An 18,673-nucleotide genomic window follows, 5' to 3' on the forward strand; every position below is an offset into this window, starting at 1 on the left:
TGCGATTAAACATGCACAATTAAATAATGTCTCAAAACGGGGCTTGCTGGAGCATCATTAAGGCTTCGAAGCCAGATGGGTTGAGAGCTCATCCGATAAATAAGTTATCGTGGCCAAATATAAGGTGCCCGGTGTTCTAAATCGAGCCATGTGACTACGACTAGGCTTAAATATTAAACATAAATTTTCCCCCAAAAAAATACACCCTGTAGTGAAAACCGAAATAGTGAAATAGTAAGTAATCGCATTTAATGGTGCTAAACCGTACTGTGAGCTTATCTACAGTGAACTCAGCCTTCACTGGTGGTAGGGCATCTTGTGAGCCCGCACAGGTATCACCACCCTGCCTATTTCTGCCGTGAAGCAGTAAAGCGTTTCGGTTTGAAGGGCGGAACAGCCGTTGTACTATTAAAACTGAGATCTTAAAACTCATGGCATTTACGTTGTAGATGCTTTTAGGCTCCGGTAACCACTTAATGCTAGTAGAGCCGTGAGCTCATCCACCCATCTAAAGCAATAAAAAAGAAGAAGTCTTCTCAATACAGCGGTAGTCCTTAAAACAAAAAAACATGAAGGTTACTCATCAGAAATAGACAGGGATATACATAGCCTAGTCTAGGTACTCAACATACGCCCTACCACACAGACACTCCCAGCGATATTAATCAGAACACGTCGCACTAAGCAAACGTACGATACATATATTTTAATCCACATAAAACGTGGTCAGGAATTGTATTAACTAATTTGCTAACGATATATGGGTAAGCCTCGGTAATGAAATTACCCGGAACGTAATAGCTTTTAAGTGTATTAGTTCTATTGATCAGTTTTGTTTCGAAGATGTACCGTTGGCAAAAAAGAGCTTATGCTACCGTTCCACCTCATTCTATTACCCCCTTTCGTGCTTTTCGCTAGTTCGACCAACGACACAGCAATAGAGAATCAAAAGCCTTTTTTACACATCCTCGGCATTAGGCCATCAATCCTCAACCTGTTATTCTTATCTTATTTATTTCAGAACCGTACTTTTGCGGTTTTAAAAATGTGCAGGATACATGGTAGGCTGCGGCTTGGCTCTGCCCCTGGCATTGCTGACGTCCATGAGTGACGGTGACCACTTACCATCCGGTGGGCCGTATGCTCGTCTGCCTACAAAGGCAATAAAAAAAAATTGGCAAATAAAATAATTAATTTTAGACCAAGGTCATTCCTGTAGTCTGTTGTTCTATAGACTCTCTATTATCACGACTTGTTTTTGCAACTCTACCGATTTTCTGAGAGCCATTTCAAGTCGAAAGACAAACATTGTAAAGTGCCATCTAGTATCTATATATTAATACGTGAAGCAAAAACTTTGTATCCCTTTTTACGAAAATTGCGCGGACGGAGGAGTATGAAATTTTCCACACTTATAGAGAATATAGAGAAGAAGTGCACAATGCTAATTTTTTTTTTAATAATGCATAAATGACACATTAAATCAATAAAGAAAACATTACACACACTACATACCATGTATTTCACGCACACACGCATGCATACTATTTATTGTCAAACTTTTGTTCTTGACGTCTGTTGTCAAATTGAGATTAAATATTGCTTGTCTTTGTTAATATTTTTCATAGTGTAGTCTTGGCGAAATTTATGATTATAGAAGTATAAAATACAATCATAATAGTGTACAAACTTACAATTCCAATTAATTATAGCCGAATTTCGACTACTGCGGGACCTCTAGTACCTATACAATAGATATACGTTATCGAAGCCTCAAGACGCTTCGATAAGATCGCGCCAAGACTTATGGGATAGTGCGGGACAGTCTTGCTAAACCCTGGGCGGGTTAATCTTGAGGTATATTATTAAACGAACAACGTTCTTGTAAATGCGCCACTGAACCCCAAACGATGCAACAAACAAGAACATACGACAATACTTGCCTTTTGAATAAAATAACTGTATTTAATGTTAGTATTTAAGATAGGAATTAGCAATTAGGATATTTAGGAAGGATAGATGTGATGAGACGAAATGAAAATGAAGTTGGTGAGAGAGTATCAACTATGAATGTGAAAGGATATAGAGGAAGAGCTAATCCTAAGCAGAAATCGATGGATTACATGGAAGACGATATGTGGCTATTTAAGACCTCATCTTAATCTCAAACTATCATGTTGCGTTTTTTTATTGCCCCTGTAGGCAGACGAGCATACGGCCCACATGTTGGTGAGTGGTAGTGAAATAAAAATATTTTTTTATAATTTCAAAAGCAAGGTATTCATAAAAAATTTACTCACATGACGCTAATTCTTGGAGCTGTTGAAACTCGGCCGGCGAGAGCTTGTCCCATTGGAACCCGCCGCCGACCGGATTAGGCATATCCACCTGCGGACAAATCCAGAAGACTCCTTTTTATTATTGGTAATAAGACGTCTTGTGAGTCCGCACGGGTAAGTACCCAGCACCCTGCCTATATCTGCCGTGAAGCAGTAATATGTTTCCATTTGAAGAATTGGCCGTTGCATTATTGAGCAATACTTATAAACGGATAATCCTTGAAGTCGTCGTGGCCTAAAAGATAAGACGTTTGGTGCATTCGTATCGAGCGATACAACGGTGTTCGAATTCCGCAGGCGGGTACCATTTTTTCTAATTAAATACGTAGGTATTTAACATTAAATTATAATTTGCGTAATTACTGGTGGTACGACATCTTGTGAGTCCGCACGGGTAGGTACCACCACCCTGCCTATTTCTGCCGTAATGTCTGCCGTAAGCAGTAATGCGTTTCGGTTTGAAGGGTGGGGCGGGCGTCGTAACTATACTGAGACTTTTGAACTCATATATCAAGGTGGCGGCATTTACGTTGTAGATGTCTGTGGGTTTCAGTAACAATTTAAAACCAGGTGAGCCGTGAGCTCGTCTACCTAATTGATCAGATAAAAAAAAAAAAACTGATTCGCAGCAAGATTATATAAGACGGTGGCGGCCTGGTCACGACACATGATATGCCCTGCCACTTCCGTTGATGCATTCATCTGTTTGCTTAACTAACCACAGACTAAGCCAACATATCAGATGTCGATAGAGCCGGCTTGGTGTACATCATAAATCGCAGAAGCTCCGCCTTGTAAGTTCGGGCCATTCGTCATCTTGACAGCGAAAACCACACTTCTCATTATCGTGACTGATCGATACGGTATCATGATAAATTGCGCTGTTTGAGAACCGATTTTGTAGGCCACCTGACGTGAAGTGACTACTGGAATATACAGCCACAACAGTTTGGAGGTTGCCCTTTTTATTCATTCGCTTTGTTTTTCCTACCTTAGCTCATAGCCTTGGGAGGCTATATCAGCGTAGCCTTAATCAGTGGGTGAGCTCACGGGGCTCGAACCTGGCGACGTTGCTAACACGAACCCTAGCAAGAGCCGTGCTTCGCAGAATCTACCACCGGATCGGAAACGCGACCCACTGAGAAGATCCGGCGAGAAACTCAGTGGGCTGTGTCTGAGGGTTAATTTACCCGTCGAACCCGTCGCTTGCGACGAATGGCTCGGTACGGCAAGGTAACGGGTGCGACGAGAACGGTGATCGGTGCTTGAGGTACCTAAAAGCACCGTTAGTGGATCGGGAGGATCCATAGACAAGGTCGAAGCTTCTATTCTGTTGTATAACTACTATCATAATTTTCATTAATTGGAAGATACGATTTCGTCGCGCCAGAAACACACAAAGATTTGGTGGGGTAGCTAACTACACCGGGCTTACAATATGCTCTACCCCATATAATTGTTGTTCTATTATGATGTTTGGCCGAAATTTTATCGGTTTTTATGGAAAAACCTCTACTACAGATTTTTCTTTTAAACATATTCTATGTTTGTACTGGAAATAATTGTTTTTCTGTTATGATATGTGAACATTCTAACAGTTTGTATAGAAAAACCTACGTATGGTTTTCTTTTCTTTTAATCTGTTTAACAAATGTTCACGATTGACTTCCATGGTGAAAGAATAACATCGTGTACTAAAAATCAAACCCGCAAAATTATAATTTGCGTAATTACTGGTGGTAGGACCTCTTGTGAGTCCGCACCACACCGCTTATTTCTACCGTGAAGCAGTAATGCGTTTCGGTTTGAAGGGTGGGGCAGCCGTTGTACTGTTAAAACTGAGACCTTATAACACATATCTCGAGGTGCGTGGCGGCATTTACGTTGTAGATGTCTATGGGCTACGGCCACCACTTAACACCAGGTGGGCTGTGAGCTCGTCCACCCAATTTAGCAATAAAAAAAATATAAAAAGGCGCTCTATGGAGCAATTTTCTGTTTATTATATACCGCTAAAAATAAACCTGTCTTAAAATTTAATTTATAATTTAAGAACTCTTTGGGGTTTTATATTTTTTTTAACTATGCCAACAATTTAAAAACACAATAAAAGTTAATATACCTGCGGGCACACAAAGAAGTTTTTATCAAAATGATTTCTTATTTTTACTCCTGATATTTAAAAAAAAAATCGAACGATCTACGTAACTATTCATGGCTTGACTATATTAAAGGTGTTTCAGAAAAAGCGCACCCTGTTGGATGAATCAAGTTGTTTACCACGAAATAAAACTGGCACTAAGGTACCCGGGTATCCCGTAACAACGGTACAATAATATCCGTTTCCCGGACCTCTGTCTGACCCGGATACCCCAGAGAACCGGATCAAAGTAATGCTTTCTAATATTAATGTGTTCTGTTTTGGATTGCGAGAAGGGTAGTTCTTTAGCAAGGAAAATTTTGCTTTTCGTGGAACATTCATTATTGATATCGATAAAAAAAATGCAATATTAAAATCAACATTCAATTATTTTAGCGGTAAAACTCAAAAGGTATCTCTCATATTATATGCGTAGATATCCGATGATATTGAATCAAGACGAAACTAAGCAATGTTATAAAAATAATTCCCAGGATACCTATAGCGTAATTTTTTCAATCGAGAATCTTGTCTTGTTATTTTCTCAGAAATTACATATTAGCTTTGTGTAATAAAAACTCATTCCGTCGATCTAGACGCGAGTTTCAGTGGTTAGTTGGGTGAATTGAGAGACCAAATAGGTACCATGATCTCTTCAATTATTGCCGCAAATCAAAACTGAGCAATTGAGACTTTGATCTAATATTGCACGATGATATTGGCAATGTGATGTCCGTGGACTCTAGTGATCGAATTGGCTGTGAACACATTCACAATATAAAGCTAACTAAAAAAAAAACATACCCACATACCACAATATTGTGATGTGAAACCCAAGCCAATTAAAATGTCAGTGAAAATTTCAAAATCATCGTTACGAAACTGTAAACACGATACTGGCTGTCAATATGTCAAGATAATCGGGTGCACAATGGGATATCCGGTTTACCGGTGGCGTCGTTCATTAAAACCGGGTAAATTTCATTTATGTTGAACGCTTTTGTGTGTGGATGAAATTATTAATTGGGTAATTTTCATTGCATTTTATTTAGAACATATTTCTTATTCTATTTTTGCTAAGTAGGACACAAAGATAAGCACTACCCTAAACCATCAAACCAAAACGCATTACTGGTTTACGGCACAAAATTGGGTCTACCCGTGTGGACTCGCAAGGTCTCCTACCACCAGAAATAGACGTCCTAACACTAGTAACAGCATTTAATCCCGGTCACCGTTCTCGTCGAACCCGTCGCTTGCGACGAAGGGCTCGACGAGTAAATTAACTCTCAGACACAGCCCACAGAGTTTCTCGCCGGATCTTCTCAGTGGGTCGCGTTTCCGATCCGGTGGTAGATTCTGCGAAGCACGGCTCTTGCTAGGGTTCGTGTTAGCAACGTCATCAGGTTTGAGCCCCGTGAGCTCACCTACTAAAGTTAGGGTTACGCTGAAATAGCCTCTCAAGGCTCTCAGCTTAGGTAGGAAAAAAAAAAAAAAGCATTTAATCTGCAAGTATTTCAAGCTGTTCACACCAGGACTTGTATGGACTTCTTGTATGAGAGGCAGACTTAATGACCACGGGCCACGACTCGGTATACTAACACCAATCCTGCGAAGTCACTCAAACATAACCCAATTTATCTTTTTAAGGCCGGAACCCAGTCCATTTTTAGACTTTGAAGATAAATGCGGTAATTTACGCTTCCGAGATACTTGAATACCCAGGGTCTTATTGTTTAATTGTAACGGGAACAATATATTTTAATTCTGTCAGCCATTAACAACAAAAGGTAGAGCGTAAACAAAATTATTTGGACCGACTTGAACCGATACGAGTATGTGATTTCAGCGTTTTGCAGATGCTATCTTTTATACGAGTCTAGTAAGCAAACTGGCGGTATCTTCTTCTCAGCCCACAGACGTCCACTGCTGGACATAGGACTCCTCTAAGACTCGCCACAAAGACCGGTCCTGCGCTGCCTTCATCCAGCGGATCCCCGCGGACCTCAATAGATCGTCGTTCCATCTTGTGGGAGGCCTACCCACGCTACGTCTTCCGGTACGCGGTCGCCACTCAAGAATACGTAAATTATATACGTGGTGCTAAATACTGACTACCTGTGTTTATCCACACTGCTTTGCCGGATATCATTTTTCAGCAATCTTTGGTAAGATTGTTCCTCTACGGTGCTATTCAAATATACTAAGATGTTGATAGCTCCTTAGCTGTGTTCTTGGTGATGCTGGCTACGAGGAATTAAAGTGGTTACCGAATCGCCCGGACATCATAGCGTAAGTGAAACCAGTCTTGAGACATAAGATCCCAAACACAACTCTTTGAACAAGAAATCGACACTTTGAGACCTAGCATAAGATCATGTTTTGTATTGCTTAGGTTGGTGGATGAGCTCACAGCTGACCTGGTGTTAAGTGGCAACCGGAGCCCATAGACATCTACAACGTAAATGCCGCCACCTACCTTGAGATATGAGTACTAAGGTCTCAGTTTTTACAGTACAACGGCCGCCTCGCCCTCACAACCGAAACGCATTACTGTTTCACGACAGAATACGGCAGGGTGGTCATATCAACCCGTGCAGACTCACAAGACGTCCTACCACCAGTAATTACGCACCTCCCATAAGAAGTTATCACTTCCAATCCAAATCTTCGGACTTTTAAAAAGAAGAACCTATATTATTTTTAGTTACACTACGGTGTGATAGTCAAACCAAAAACGCCATTAACACCGGAAGGGATCTAACGGAATAATTATTACCGACCCGAATATTTGTTCCGAACAATTTACATTCGCCTCTCATCCTATTGGGTACGAGGTAGGAGGCTCTTTCGCCAGAAAGGATGTTGGCTACGTCACGTTTCTTATTCTTCTTATTTACAGTATAGCGAATGGCCTCTTGCGGTTTCTTTATTGCTAGTGTCAAGTTTTTACAAATCTTCAATTGAGATTTCTCTCACTCTCTCTTCGCGTCATTACGGATCCTCCTGATCCATTAACGGTGCTTTTAGGCACCACAAGCACCGATCACCGTCCTCGTCGAACCCGTCGCTTGCGACGAAGGGCTCCACGAGCGAGTGAACTCATAGACACAGCCCACTGAGTTTCTCGCCGGATCTTCTCAGTGAGTCGCGTTTCCGATCCGGTGGTAGATTCTGCGAAGCACTGCTCTTGCTAGGGTCAGTGTTAGCAACACTTTCGGTTTGAGCCCCGTGAGCTAACCTACCCGTTAGGGTGAAGCTGAAATAACCTCTCAAGGCTATCAGCATAGGTAGGAAAAAAAACAGGCAAAAGTCAGTTAATCACTTCAATCGGTCCCTCATTGCTGAGGATCGTGACTCCGTCTGATTCCGTCAACTAGCTGTCTCCATCGATCCCTTTTTGTGGCTTGGTGGAGTGCATCGCTGACAGGTTTTTTCAGTTCTGTTTTACTGGTGGTAGGACCTCTTGTGAGTCCGGGGTAGGTACCACCACCCCGCCTATTTCTACCGTGAAGCAGTAATGCGTTTCGGTTTGAAGGATGGGGCAGCCGTTGTAACTATACTTGCGACCTTAGAACTTATATCTCAAGGTGGGTGGCGCATGTACATCGTAGATGTCTATGGGCTCCAGTAACCATTTAACACCAGGTGGGCTGTGAGCTCGTCAACCCATTTAAGCTATAAAAAATAAAAAAAATCCTCCGATATTTGGTCCGACCATTGTTTTATTTTCTCCAATTAATATTTACATATGTATTTTCTGTAATACAAAACATGATGTGAAATCAAATGAGAAGAACTTGATTTATTTGAGAATATATTCGATTGGGATGAAATAAATTAAATGAAATGATGATAATATTATGATAATTATCACGTTTTAAGTCTGTACACACGTACATGGCCTTGATTCCCGCAATAAGCTAAAGGGGACCGGGGGTGACTGAAAATCAGCGCTGTTCGATTGATACTACTATTGCTATTGCTGTCCATACTTTGAACAACATTAGCTGAACCATCTCCTTTTGCCTTTTATTTTTCTTTTCTTTATTTAACTAATTTTTTTTTTATTGCCCTTGTAGGCTGACAAGCATACGGCCAACCTGATGGTGAATGGTTACCGTCGCTCATGGACTTCAGCAATGCCAGGGGCAGAGCCAAGCCGCTGCCTACCGTTTAATACTCTCCACAAGCCTCGTTTGAAGAAGGACATGTCATAGCGCTCGGGAAACACCGTGGAAGGGAGCTCATTCCATAGCCGGATGGTACGTGGCAAAAAAGACCTCTGGAAACGCACTGTGGATGAACGCAGCGGTTCCAGATAATATGGATGAACTCTGCTCCGATGGCGGGAGGTGCGATGATAAAAAAGAGAATGTATGAATCTGGATCTGTGTGAAAGGCAATAAATGATTTTATTATTATTATTATTATTATTATTACATAATATGTAATATGAGATGCTATGAAATAAAGTCTCAGTAAAATGGTAGTTATTTACTGAGACTTTAGTGGAGTCTTTGAAAGAAACGGAGAATTCCATGTCCAGCGGCTTTGCGGTTTAATTTTCCCAGATTTCTGAACTTTCACAGATGATAAACAGTTATGAAAACCAATGTTATTACACGTTCAAACCTGAAGAAACAATGAATTAACAAAATAAAACAATTCACATAACTTCACTAGCGTTCCCGTCAAAAATCCATACGGTGTCTTTTTACGTAATAATTTACCGTCGTCCGTTTGAGACGTGAGGTTCATGCTCCTCATAGGCTCACGGGTTCTACTACCCATCCTGGAATAGCCTCTTAGACTACTAGCAAATAGGTAGGGAAAAGATTCTAAGGTCCATTGAATTGCTACCTGTGGGTATAAAACCTCTGGTAGTTACTAAATCAAATGGCTTTCAAATTGGAACACATTGCTATGCTATAGGAGCAGACAGAACTGTAGTGACTTTACGCCTATTTATAAATTTTACAGTATTCATTTTTATTAGTCCACATTATTCTGAAAGTTGTAAACATGATCTTTTTTTATTTATTTTTTTTATTGCTTAGATGGGTGGACGAGCTCTCAGTCCACCTGTTGTTAAGTTACTGGAGCCCATAGACATCTACAACGTAAATCCGCCACCCACCTTGAGATATAAGTTGTAAGGTCTCAGTAAAGTTACAACGGCTGTCCCACCCTTCAAACCGAAACGCATTACTGCTACACGGCATAAATAGGTGGTACTTACCCGTGCGGACTCACAAGAGATCCTACCACCATAAATCTAGCCTATTTCCTGGTATAAAATGGAACTTTACTCCGGAAGACTTTTTGTCGTCGTCGTCGATTAAAGGATAAGACGTCCGATGCATTCGTGTTGAGCGATGCACCGGTGTTTGAATCTCAGGCGGGTACCAATTTTTCTAATGAAATACGTACTCAACAAATGTTCACGATTGACTTCCACGGTGAAGGAAAGAAGAAAGAAAGAAAAAAAGAAAGAAATCATTTATTCGCCAAGCATAGTGAAAATGAGTTAGTACATAAATTAAAAGCAGCGTGTATGCTTTGTCATTATTTGACATGCGAATTTTAGTGCGGTGCATAGTTATAATATTATATAATTCACCATTCATTCATCCATAATTCAACTAATAATTAAAAATCCATTTATTTTCAATGTCATCCCTAAGAAAATCATTTATGTGATAATAATTTTCACTAATAAGATTACCTTTTAGGTTTTTTTTTAAATTAAAATCATCTAAGTCTCTTAATTTCTTCGGTAGTTTATTAAATATCCTAACGCTCATACCTAGTATACTATTATTCTTTAATGTAGTTTTGGTTTTGGGAAAACATAGCTTATCGTCTCGTCGATTTCTGTTTGCCACATCAGACATCTTAGTGAATCTATTGGGACAAGTTTTAACAAAAGATGAATGAAAAGAATGAAGAATAACATCGTGTAATAAAAATCAAACCCGCAAAATTATAATTTGCGTAATTACTGGTGGCAGGACCTCTTGTGAGTCCGCGCGGATAGGTACCACCACCCTGCCTATTTCTGCCGTGAAGCAGTAATGGGTTTCGGTTTGAAGAGTGGGGCAGCCGTTGTAACTATACTGAGACCTTAGAACTTATATCTCAAGGTGGGTGGGGCATTTACGTTGTAGATGTCTATGGGCTCCAGTAACCACTTAACACCAGGTGGGCTGTGAGCTCGTCCACCCACCTAAGCAATAAAAAATAAATAAATAAAGAATAAATCGGTCACCTCATCATTCTGACTGCCGACACACCGCTGACATTTTACTAACAACAAGATAAGCATTAAATAATTTGTTAATGTTATTAATTGTTTATAAAATTTACCTAACGAATGTTCGTACCGGTTTTAATTAATTGATACTTCGAGAAAATTCTCTTTTCCTCAGATTTCCGTCGGAATTTTTAATTTAACCAAATCCCCTACTATTGAAGTTTTTCAATCACTACCAAAGATTTTAAAAGTGAAGCAAGAAAGAAAGAAAGAAAGAAAGAAAGAAAGAAAGAAAGAAAGAAAGAAAGAAAAAAAGAAATCATTTATTCGCCAAGCATAGTGAAAATGAGTTAGTACATAAGTTAAAAGCAGCGTGTATGCTTTGTCATTATTTGACATGCGAATTTTAGTGCAGTGCAAGATATTATAATATTATATAATTTACCATTCATTCATACATAATTCAACTAATAATTAAAAATTCCATTTATTTTCAATGTCGTCCCTAAGAAAATCATTCATGTGATAATAATTTCCACTAATAAGATTATCTTTTAGTCAACAATCATTTTTGCTTTTCCATATGAGTAATTTTATGGTAATTTCTCAGTAACCTAAGCCCCAATACAATACGCATGGACAGCTTCGCGGTATTAATGGCCCTAAATTCAATGACCGATGCTGTCACATCAATTAAGTGATCACATCAATTTTGTGAAGATAAGTAGGTGGAACTCATGCTTATTCCTACAAGAACTAGTATCCAAGTCTCTAACGTAGGCTAGTATTTGGTTTTATCAGTTCTTTATAGATGACAGCCGATTTCCGGGCGATCATAACCATTTACGATCTGGCCATACGTGCTATTATCGACACTGTAAATAATATGTCTGATGCAGGGACGTCTTAAATTAGGCTGGGGCCCTTGGGCACACAAGAATTTGAGGCCCTTTTGGAAAGTAAAAAAAGCGAATTATAATAAAAAAAAATTACTGAGTATGACCATTTATACCATGACGGTATGATATAATATGTCATTAATGATATTAGAATACTGCTGGTTTTTTGGTTACGATCACGATAGCGGAAACCGAATAAATGTGTGAGAGAAGTTGTCGGTCCTTAGGGGCCCCCTGAGAATGGGGGCCCTGGGCACGGGCCCCTTGTGCCCTTATGGTAAAGACGGTATTGGTCTGATGGATGCACTTACGTTGTTTTGTCAACTTAAAATAGCAACTAAAAAATAATTATTAATATCTTCAGTTAAATTTTTAATGGGAAACATTAGTAGGAACGTCTAAAGCGTACTCGAGTGAATAAAGCTCGAATACAATTCAAGTTAGAACGAGCTTTTCCTCGGAACGTCCTTAACTTGAACTGAGTTACTAAAGCCTTTAATTAACGAAACATTCATTGTGTAACAAATATAATTATTTTTAATATTTGCCTTAAGCAGTGTTTGTTTTGAAAGCTTATAATTAGGGAGAAATACATTTTAAGACTTATTTTTGGTTTTGAAATTTATTACAGTAATATGGCAAGCAAACGATTTTCGCGACTTTGCCAAAATTTATTAAGACTCGCGTAGGATTATGCTCTTATAATTGCAACTAGATGATGACCGATGGTTTTTATTTTTGATAACGCTATCTTGTTGTGTCTTTAAAGCGGTTAGTTGCCCTCAATTAAGAAAAATAGTATTATTATTCGCCAATAGATGTCGGGAAGAGTCGATTATTGAAAGCACGAATAAACAACATTTTCTGAAAATAAATCGTAGCTAGATCGATTTATCGCCCCCGAAATCCCATGTATACTAAATTTTATGAAAGTCGTTGGAGCCGTTTTCAAGATTCAGATTATATACATATATATTCCATAATGTTCACGATTGACTTCCACGGTGAAGGAATAACATCGTGTAATAAAAATCAAACCCGCAAAATCATAATTTGCGTAATCACTGGTGGTAGGACCTCTTGGGAGTCCGCACGGATAGGTACCACCACCCCGCCTATTTCCGCCGTGAAACATAACTCTGCACCCTCAGAGGCCGCATTCCACCAATCGGTGGAAGAGAGCGTAGCAAGCCTACTCTCCTCCCCGGTGCCACCGTTGGGAGATGGTGATTTCATCACTCCCAGTGAATTGCGCCTCTCCATCAAGCGGATGAAGAGGCGCAAGGCGCCGGGCGAGGACGGTATTCCCTCCCTCGCATTTTTCCACTTCCCCGAAACGGTCGTGTCATTCATTACACGACTGTTCAATTCCATTCTGTCCACAGGACACTTCCCGGGAATTTGGAAATTGGGCAAGGTTATTGCCCTGCCCAAACCCGGCAAGGATAGGAGAAATCCCTCCAGCTATCGTCCGATCACTCTGCTGTCGCATATGGGCAAGTTGTTCGAGCGGCTGCTGCTGAGAAGGGTGTCGCCGCACATCCTTTTCAGACCCGAGCAATTCGGGTTTCGCAGCGGTCACTCAAAAACGCTGCAATTGGTCCGCGTTATGCACCACTTGGCGGATCGGTCCAACGCGCGCCAGTACACGGCCGCAGTCTTTCTCGATATCGAGAAGGCCTTCGACCGTGTCTGGCATGCGGGACTGATCTACAAGCTGTTACAGAACACGGACCTCCAGCACGCCTATGTGCGACTGCTGGGGTCGTACCTGGAGGGAAGATCCTTCCTTGTCGCGGTCGAGGGCGCAAAGTCGTCGGTGCGCCCAGTCACGGCCGGAGTTCCCCAGGGAAGCGTCCTGGCACCAGTCCTCTACGCTCTCTACACCAACGACATTCCCACGCTTGAGGGCAACCTCCAAGCGTGGGAAGCCGACGTGAAGTTGGCGCTGTTTGCCGACGACAGCGCCTACTTCGCGTCCTCTAATTTCCCCTCTGCGGCCATTTCGAGGATGCAGAGGCTGTTGGACCTACTGCCCCAGTGGCTGGACCGATGGAGGGTCGCGGTCAACGTGGGGAAGACCGCGGCTATCCTCTTCGGTCCGGTCCGCACAAGAGTCGTCCCAGGACAGCTCAGTCTCCGTGGAGTCAATGTCGAGTTTAGGCCCAGTGTCCGATACCTGGGAGTCAATATCGACCGGAGTTTGAGAATGACCGCCCACGCCAAGTCGGCGTTGGCGGCCGCCCGCTATGCGAGGTTTCTCCTCCGGCCGGTGTTGGCCTCCGGGTTGCCGACCAGGACTAGACTCGGCATTTACAAGACGTATGTTCGTTCCCGTATCACGTACGCAGCTGCGGCCTGGTATCACCTCATCCCGCAGATCATGCGGGTGAAGTTACAGGCCCAGCAGAATCTGGCTCTTCGCACGATAGTCGGAGCAGGGCGTTACGTCAGAAATGACGTAATCGCCCGGGATTTAGATGTGGAGTCGCTCGAGGAGTTCATTCGGAGGCTAACTCGTAATATGTACGAGCGGGCTGACGGTGGACCCCACGAGCATCTCCACAATATAGCTCCCTTGCACGCCAGACCACCTGATGGTAGGGCGCTACCAAGGGAGCTACTGGAACCCCCGGCTATGGTAAGATAGTCGGCTTAACCGGAGTGATATGGGAGTGCTCATAATGAGTGCCCCCATGGGACTGAGCTGTCCACACTCTTCATTTCCCCCCACATTGTTGGGGTGCCCCCCTATGGGGACCCATTCTACCGCCCGTTTGGGTGGACCACTCCCCCTTAAGGGGAGTGACTTACGTCAGTCCCTCCCCGCGGTCTTCCCCTTCTGGGGAGCCCTTAGCGGGTGAGCGCCAAACTAGTGCCGCGGCTCCCCCTCTGACTTGTAGAGGTGGGGCCGCGGCATGGGGCCGGTGGCGGGCCCCACGGTGCTGACTGTTGTCCCGCTTTGTATATAATGTAAATAGTTTAGTTAATAGTTTAGTTAATAGTATAGTTAATAGTTAGTATAGTAGTTTAGTTTTAGTTAGTTATAGTTAGTAGATAGGGAAAAGAAAAAAAAAAAAAAAATTCAAGCAGAGGACAACAGCCGGCGCCGGGGTGACTCCTCCGCGGGCATCACTCCGCTCAACAGAACCAAGCCCATCGTATTATATATAAGTATTTATTATTTTGTCGATGTAGTGCAGCCGTGCGCGCTGCGAACAGCGTACCTCTCCCTACTTCTTCCCGCATCTATATCACCCCTGCCCTATGTGGCAGGGAGCTTCGTCCCGGGCAGTGGGGTTTGCCCCGAGGCCCGTTCCGTGCCCCCGAAAGGGGGTACGACGACCCTTCTTTTCTCCGCCGTGAAACAGTAATGGGTTTCGGTTCGAAGGGTGGGGTAGCCGTTGTAACTATACTGAGATCTTAGAACTTATATCTCGAGGTGGGTGGCGCATTTACGTTGTAGATGTCTATGGGCTCCAGTAACCAATTAACACCAGGTGAGCTGTGAGCTCGTCCATCCATCTAGGCAATAAAAAAAAAAATATATAAAAGAATTGCTCGTTTCTTTAAACGAGCAATTCTTTTATATATTATTTATATACCTTTGTATAAGATATAAGTGAATTGTCTGACGACCCAATAACAGCACAAGAATGCCACCATCTACCTTGAGACATGGGGTCGAATTAATCTCATTGGTAAGACATCGACTAGTAAGCCTGTCCACATACGTTTCAGAGTTCGATGTCTATATTCCTTTACAAACAACGAAAATGGACAACGGCATCTGTGACACAACAAGAGACAAAGACTATGATGATATGGAATGTTGACGTCAGGAAAATAGTGGCTCCAATTATGACTCGCATAACAAAGGATAGAAATGAATCCAAATCGTTAGAGGTTGCCATTGAAATAAAAGAAATGAAATAAAATGCATTTATTTCAGGCAACTTAAACCCATTAAATTCTACATAATGATAATAATAATAATAAAGCTTTCTTTATTCCACACAAAAATACTTAATTACAAACAATTTGAAGATGCATTAATGGTTTATTTATTTATTTATGAAACAGTTAAAAAGTAAATATTAAAGGACAATGCCCAAAAGTGGGCCAACTTTATGTCAAAACTATTTGTACTTGAAAAACTATGCCTTATTTTTTCACGTTGTTTAGTTTATGTATCAACATTTCTTTCAACCAAAAATTAAAAAAAATATTTTTTGGAAAACATTTTTTTAAATTCTTTTAATATTTCTTTTAATATAAAATTTTTTATTTTTTTTTAAATTCTACATACAATTACATAATCACATAATATTTAAATCAAAATACAGTTAAATTAAAATTACATCATTTTTTTTGCATGCAGTAGAGATGCGAATGTTGCGATGGATGTGTGGAGTAACGAGAATGGATAGAATACGGAATGAATATGTTAGAGGAAGTCTGAAAGTGGCACCTGTGACAGATAAGCTGAGGAGTGCGCGTTTGGGATGGTATGGACATGTGATGAGACGAAATGAAAATGAGGTTGGTAAGAGAGTCTTAACTATGAATGTGGAAGGATATAGAGGAAGAGGAAGACCTAAGAAGAAATGGATAGATTGTGTGAAAGACGATATGGGTAAGAGGGGAGTGAGCGAAGAAATGGTATATGATAGAAGAGTATGGAAGGAGAAAACATGTTGCGCCGACCCCAGGTGACTGGGAGAAGGTCAGGATAATGAAAAAATGAACAGTTAAATTAAAATTACAATTTATCAGAATGATTAAAAATAAAAACAAAGAAAAATATAAAATTAAAGTTAAATAAAGGAACTAAATACAATAAATAATGTAATAATGTTAACTGAGTAACCGCCACCAAACCTGAAGAAAATCGACACCAGATTAACGACCGCTATTTAGACATATTATGTACTTCATATAGCGTGGAAATTATGAGGAGCAATAAAGGATTTTATTTTATTTTCGTCCGTCCTTAAATCGAGTGTCGTGAAGATAAGAACGGCAATTTCTGTCGGCGCATATATCTCGTACTTTTCGTCTAAAAAGGGCGAACCATAAAACCCCCGGAGATATATATGCCCCATGAAACAGAACCGTAATGTCGCCTCGTCCGACCTTCTGTATTGGATAGCGTTTCCATTCATAGGCAAAAGCGAATTCAGAAAAAAAAACGTTACTTCACAATTAGAAGAGACAGAAGACTTGGCATTTCGGAAAAATATCGTTAGGATTTAGCCGCATAGCCGATCTGGTTATAAGCGCCTTAACCCGCCAACTATTTTGACAATCTTCTCAAGGTGAATTCGCATATCCAACGTTTATCAGAGAAGGTTCTTTCTTGTCCGGCTTTGCTTCCCTATTTAGAACCAATCCAGAAAAAATCATCATCTGATTGAGTTATTGGGTTGCGCCACACCCAAGGTAATCCTAAGAAGAATTTTGACACCAGAAACAATAGCTTTTGCATAAATAAGCTATTCCCAGTAGTTATTTTTATTCTAAAATTATTACATCTACACTTAAACGGACGTGGATCAGAATGGTGGGCGATCGAAGATTATGGCACCAAAAAAAGGGGAACCATATGCCCAGCAGTGGGTGAAAGGGCTATATATAATAAACCACAATTTTATAATCATGGATTTTGGAGCTAATGCTTCCGAGAAATATAATACAATCTGTCAAACCCCGAAGTAACGCTACATAGCAGCCACACTCTCGCCCCAAGGAATTTCATATCGCCCAAGGATCACTATTAAACAAGATTACTCGAATATTCCCGGAAACATACTGTCGAAGTGCTAAATTTTTGCGCCTTATTGTGCTTTTGTTTTTACTAGCGACCCGCCCCGCTTCGCTTCGGAAACTGTAATCTATTATTGATTTCTCCACTATTTAATGGATGTTATTATACAAATAAACCTTCCTCTTCAATCACTCTATCTATTAAAAAAAAAACGCATCAAAATCCGTTGCGTAGTTTTAAAGATTTAAGCATACATAGGGACAGACAGATATAGGGACAGAGAAAGCGACTTTGTTTTATACTATGTAGTGATAAACAGAACTAAGGGTGTCTGAATATGAATGAAAGGAAATTTCCACATGGTTGGCTAATTAATAATGGCTATAAGTTTGCATTCAACTCGAATAGTTGACGCAATCAAAGGGCTTTCTCTTCACCGCTTTATTATAATTGTCGGCAGATGGATATGATAACTGATGTAAGTAATCACTATCCTTCATGGATAACAGCAAAACCAACGCCAATCTCTCCACTAGTAGCTCAGTATACCAATTTTTCCTTCCGATGGGCGTTTCTTGAAACCAGCAGATGACAGAAACAAGACCCAAGACTTCGGCGTTCATACATAAAGAAATAAATTATAAGCATTCTAACGCCAATAAAACATATGGGATTATACAAGTACATACAGACATCGACTGCCAAGTAACATTAGTGAAGACACTAACAGTGTTTTATACGGTTTTTCTCAGCCGCTCATTAAGAATGTTATAACGGTTTGTTTTCGGATTTATTAAAGTACTAACTTTTACCCGCGACTCCGTCCGCGTGGATAAATTACTTTGGCATAACGCTAAAATTTACCCCTCACTTCATTTACGGAGAAAGTGAAAATATTTTTGAATTATATAATCTTAAGAGCTTTTTTTTTTTTTTATTGCCTTTCTAGGCATACGAGCATACGGCCCACCTGATGGTGAGTGGTTACCGTCGCCCATGGACTTCAGCAATGCCAAGGGCAGAGCCAAGCCGCTGCCTACCGCTTAATACTCTCCACAAGCCTCGTTTGAAGAAGGACATGTCATAGCGCTCGGGAAACACCGTGGAGGGGAGCTCATTCCATAGCCGAATGGTACGTGGCAAAAAAGATCTCTGGAAACGCACTGTGGATGACCGCAGTGGCTCCAGGTAGTATGGATGAACTCTACTCCGGTGGCGGGCGGTGCGATGGTAAAAACGAGACGTTGGTATCATCTCGAAAAAGCTATGTAA

General features: G+C 41.0%; 1 protein-coding gene across 3 annotated transcripts in view; it reads right to left on the reverse strand.

Annotated features, from left to right (window-relative positions):
- Positions 1-18,673, reverse strand: part of Dgk (diacyl glycerol kinase 1) — a 116,487-nt gene that overhangs the window by 51,489 nt on the left and 46,325 nt on the right. For all 3 annotated transcript variants that reach the window (XM_089734736.1, XM_089734740.1, XM_089734732.1), the window contains exon 2: positions 2,301-2,388. In XM_089734736.1, the coding sequence (XP_089590862.1) occupies positions 2,301-2,382 (82 nt within the window). In that variant the 5' untranslated portion in view covers positions 2,383-2,388. The remainder of the gene's footprint in view (positions 1-2,300; positions 2,389-18,673) is intronic.

Source organism: Bombyx mandarina, chromosome 02 (genome assembly GCF_030267445.1).
Source record: "Bombyx mandarina strain Sakado chromosome 02, ASM3026744v2".
In the NCBI taxonomy this organism is placed as follows: Eukaryota; Metazoa; Arthropoda; class Insecta; order Lepidoptera; family Bombycidae; genus Bombyx; species Bombyx mandarina.